This window comes from Trichomycterus rosablanca, chromosome 19, assembly GCF_030014385.1.
Source record: "Trichomycterus rosablanca isolate fTriRos1 chromosome 19, fTriRos1.hap1, whole genome shotgun sequence".
Classification (NCBI taxonomy): domain Eukaryota; kingdom Metazoa; phylum Chordata; class Actinopteri; order Siluriformes; family Trichomycteridae; genus Trichomycterus; species Trichomycterus rosablanca.
Genome location: NC_086006.1, coordinates 17,603,888 through 17,608,838, shown reverse-complemented (window position 1 = coordinate 17,608,838; position 4,951 = coordinate 17,603,888). Strand labels below are relative to the sequence as shown.

The 4,951-nt window shown below is 45.3% G+C and overlaps 1 protein-coding gene across 1 annotated transcript; it reads left to right on the top strand.

Annotated features, from left to right (window-relative positions):
- Positions 1–1,227: 1,227 nt before the first annotated feature.
- Positions 1,228–4,174, top strand: plagl2 (pleiomorphic adenoma gene-like 2). Its single transcript, XM_063014938.1, has 3 exons — positions 1,228–1,337; positions 2,710–3,477; positions 3,601–4,174. Exons 2-3 carry the CDS (start codon positions 2,714–2,716, stop codon positions 4,172–4,174), a joined length of 1,338 nt encoding a protein of 445 aa, XP_062871008.1. The 5' UTR covers positions 1,228–1,337; positions 2,710–2,713.
- The last annotated feature ends 777 nt before the right edge of the window (positions 4,175–4,951 follow it).

The following is a 4,951-nucleotide window of genomic DNA, read 5'->3' as shown; positions in this document are numbered from 1 at the left end:
TATTTATCTGAGAAATCTATATCACGTCAAAGTCGAGGCCCGCGGGCCAAATCCGAGAGCTTAAGAGACGTATGATTGTCTTAAAATACAGTATAAAATCGTACATAAACTGCATCTCCCACAATGCATGCTGATTTTGTGACCCGCAAAGTGACGGTGGTGACTATATGACGGTGTTTCCACATCAGAGGCGGTTTTCCAACAAGTGATGTTGAGAAATATTTACAAATAATCCCAAAATGTACAAGAAGAGAAAATTGAAGCAGAAGGAGGTAATTTAATGAAAGATGTGAAAGTGAATACAAGTTAGTGCTTTAAGAAGAAAAACCGGTACATCTCATGTGTTATGAGGCCGTGTCTGTGGTAAAGTAGTACAATATAAATGTAGATATACATTATAAATATACAGTATAAATTTGGCATTTTTACACCAAACACAGAATTTAGCCTCCAAGAAAAACAACAAATTGACAAAAACATTACCCTTTGAGGGCCACCATAATAAAGATGTGGCCCTCGGTGAAAATGAGTTCGACACCCCTGATCTACGTGAACTGATATAATTTAGTCCAGTTTAGCAGCAGTATGGAAGCCGAAAAAGCAAACTGGATTAAATAGGATTTGGCAAGAACAAATGAGGCTAAATGAGATGTAATGTTCTCTAAAATGTTGTTTATTTCTTCTTTTTCGGCAGAACAAGCAAAATGAGCAGCACAAATAACTACTCGACCCCACCCATGGTAGTTGGGACTGGGTGAAAGCGCACTGATTGCAAATCTTTCGAAACTTCGAAGCAACAAACAGGTAAAGTGTCCAATGTAAATCATAGAGTCTGTTATAGTTATGCATCTTAAATGCAGTTTGAGAAACAATGTTGTGTTTCAGGTGTCTGCCTCTGTCCAATGCAGGTTCTCCAAACAAGAGATCGTACAAGAGCCCTGCACCAAGAACACGCTCACTCGAACTCCACTACTACTCAGGAGCCTGGAAGAAAGGGCAGCCACGGCCGAGTTTCAATGGCAACGGCACCATAGGGCTGCCATGGCAGCAGCTGCCACCAATGTCCCACACCACATAACCACACTGACGCCGGAGGACAAGGAGCGACGGGCTACCCCCAAACTATTTGGAGGTCTTGCTCAAGTCAGGACGGAGAGCGAACGGGAGGCAAAGAAGGAGGAGAGAAAAGGCGATAACGAGTGTTTGGTGTGTGGCGCCCTCTTCAGCTCACAGGATAAGCTTCGACTTCACGCGTTCTGTCACGCCGGAGAGAAACCTTTTCACTGCTCCCAGCCCTACTGCCACAAGGCCTTTAGCTCCAAATATAAGCTCTACAGGTACGTCAGTCCTCTTTGCTTCCCAGTTAAAAAATGGTAAAACAGTCTTCTGAAGCCACAGTCACAGCAGGTTACTGGTATGCAAATTGCATTTACGACATTTAGCGGTTCAGTGGCAAACCTCTGGAATTAATTGAGCTACAGACTTATCTAATTACCCAATCAAATGACTGCTTCGCTGAATTACGTACTCTGTCCATCAGCATAGCAGATGAACCTCCATTCAGCTTAACAGATGTGTGAGGAACCCACAGTCACAGCAGGTTTTTAGTATGCAAACTTGCAATTACGACATTCAGTGGTTCAACCTTTGGAATTAAGGAAATGTTTTACATTGAGCCACAAATTCATCTAATTACCCATCGAATAATTGCTTTGCAGAATTAAGTACTCTGTTCTTAATGGGTGCCATCTAACGGGCACAATTAGCAGTGCCTGCAGCAGACACAAATTGGCCACAGTGTTTGCTGGGTGGGGAAATGACCGGACTAAATGGGGTGGGGTCTTTAAACGCTGTGCAAGGACCCTGGATAGCAGATAGAGGCGTCTGTGCAAGAGCAAGGACATAATGAAGTGGTCCGCATTGGAGGGCACTGGATATTGCCAAAAGTATTTGCTCACCTGCCTTCACACGCATATGAACTTGAGTGACGTCCCATTCTTAATCCATAGGGTTTAATATGATGTCGGCCCACCCTTTGCAGCTATAACAGCTTCAACTCTTCTGGTAAGGCTTTCCCACATGGTTTAGGAGTGTGTTTATGGGAATTTTTGACCATTCTTCCAGAAGCGCATTTGTGAGGTCCCATTCCATGAAGCTCTGTACGCACTGTTCTTGAGCTAATCTGAAGGCCACATGAAGTTTGGCGGTCTGTAACGATTGACTCTGCGCACTATGCGCCTCAGCATCCGCTGACCCCGCTCTGTCATTTTACGTGGTTTCCACTTCGTTAATTGTGACAGTTAAGTGTGGAATATTTAGTAACGAGGAAATTTTACGACTGGATTTGTTGCACAGGTGGCATCCTATCACGGTACCATGCTGGAATTCACTGAGCTCCCCAGAGCGACCCATTCTTTCACTAATGTTTGTAGAAGTAGTCTGCATGCCTAGGTGCTTGGTTTCATACACCTGTGGCCATGGTAGTGATTTGAATGGATGAGTGAATACTTTTGGCAATATAGTGTATACCCTCCTAGAATGCAAGCAAGCATCGGAAGACAAATTGACTACGCTAAATCGGATGAAAAAGGGAGAAAATGTATTAATAAATAGAATATAAAGTCTACATACCTTCAAATTTGGAATCAAAACAAGGTAAAGTAGTACACAGTGACCATGTCTGAACACTCTTTATATCTGTCTCCACAGGCATATGGCCACACACTCTCCACAAAAGACTCACCAGTGTTCATTCTGTGAAAAGATGTTCCACAGAAAAGATCATTTAAAGAATCACTTACAGACCCACGACCCCAACAAAGAGGCCTTCAAGTGTGAAGAATGTGGCAAGAACTATAACACCAAGCTGGGCTACAAGCGCCACATGGCCATGCACTCCGCGACAGCGGGCGACCTGACTTGCAAGGTGTGTTTGCAGAGCTACGAGAGCACTCCTGCTCTTTTGGAACACCTCAAGAGTCACTCGGGCAAGTCCTCGGGAGGTACCAAGGAGAAGAAACACCCGTGCGACCACTGTGACCGTCGCTTTTACACCCGCAAGGACGTTCGCAGACACATGGTGGTGCATACGGGTCGCAAGGATTTCCTCTGCCAGTACTGTGCTCAGAGATTTGGGAGGAAAGATCATCTCACACGTCATGTCAAGAAGAGCCACTCACAGGAGCTGCTGAAGATCAAGACCGAGCCGCCAGATATGCTGGGTTTGCTTGGTTCTGGCTCGCCAGCGTGTGCTGTGAAGGAAGAGCTTAGTCCTATGATGTGTAGCATGGGCCCCACCAAGGACTCCTTGATGACCAAACCTTTCCGCAGCAGCACCCCTTTTCCCATGGGTATGTACAACCCTCATCACCTTCAGGCTATGTCCAGTCCTGGAATGGCCCACCATCACTCACTGGTTCCTGGGTCTTTGTCTGCTGCTATGAGTATGGGTTGCCCCATTGAGCCTCCCTCTGCCCTGCACCACCACCATTCACATCATCATCACCACCACCATCCACACCATCACCATCCCTCTCCAACACCTCCACCAACACCACATCAACAACAAACCCCACTGCAACCCCAACACCAGCATTCCCAGCCTTCAAAATATCAACTCGGATCTACCTCATACTTGCTGGAGAAGCCCTTGAAAGTGGAGATGGAGAGCTTTCTGATGGATCTTCAAAGTGGCTTGCCAGTCCCCCAACCACCTTCCACTGATCACCATTCGACTGCCTCACCCAATAAAGACGGTCTTGAACCTCCATCCAGCTTAACAGATGATATGTGCGTGGAACCCCTCTTATCCAAAAGCCCTGCCGTCATCGCTGAATCTCTTTGTGCTGCTAACATGGACTTCTCCCATCTGTTGGGATTCTTTCCACTCAATCTGCCTCCATATAGTGCTCCAATGAGTTCAGGAGGCCTGGTGATGGGCTACACCGCCTCCTCAACCGCCTCCTCCTCTTCGTCCTCATCCTCGTTAGCGTCTACTCATGCTGCTGAATCACACGCAGCCGCAGTGCCTCTTACCTCTTTGCAACCTCAACCTCAAGAGCTCCCTGCCTCCGGTGGAGGTCTTGGTCTCGGACCCCTGCACCCACTTCCACCAGTGTTCAGCTCCAGCCTTAGCACGACCACCTTGCCTCGCTTCCATCAGGCCTTTCAATGAGGTTTCCCACCCCACCCTGGTCTGGCCTGGCCTGCCACAGGCTTAGTCGTGTGGCGAGGGTCAGAGCAGAGGAGCTTTTGAGCTCCCTCTAGGGGTGGGAAAATTAAACACTTGAACTTATAGAAGCCTTAACAGAAGCGCACAAAAAGCTTTTAATTGAGCCTGGAGGAAACCCTGTATTTCTAAAAAAAAGAAGAAAAGCATTGCCATGGGGCATTTATTTTATTTAGGCTTTTAAGCTATACTTTAGTTAAACTTCTCCCTTCATTTTACTTAGAAGGCAGCATCAGCAGATCTTAAGGCATGGTACTGCATATTTTATAAAGTAATAAGTAGGAGAAAGGCAAAGGCTAATATAGAGAAATTGTCGTCATTTAAGACTCTGAAAGAATAGTTTGAAGTACTTTTTTGTTTTTGCTTTTACAAATGTGAGACCTAACTTGCTATATTTTCTCTATAATTTTATGTCTAAAGTCAGGTTACAGATGCCCTTAAATTAGGATTTTTTTGCAGCCAGGAGTGGAAATTTAGTGGAGGAATGAAGCTCTGTTATTGCATCAATAATTCTCTTCTCTTAAGCCGTGGTCACACCTGGTTTGTATGTTGAACTTCCCAAGCAAAAATTCATTTAAAATAGAATTCACATCAGTCCTCACTTTTGTATGTGGAACATACACTGATCAGTGAGTTTCTACACTCACTGTCTATTTTATCAGCTCCACTTACCATATAGAAGCACTTTGTAGTTCTACAATTACTGAATGTAGTCCATCTGTT

What these genes read in the sequence shown, in the direction of transcription:
- plagl2 (XM_063014938.1), top strand. Translation starts at nt 2,714, where the DNA reads ATGGCCACACACTCTCCACAAAAGACTCACCAGTGTTCATTCTGTGAA. An exon ending in ATTGAGCCTCCCTCTGCCCT is followed by an intron (nt 3,478 to 3,600) that starts GCACCACCACCA and finishes CCAGCATTCCCA; the next exon opens with GCCTTCAAAATATCAACTCG.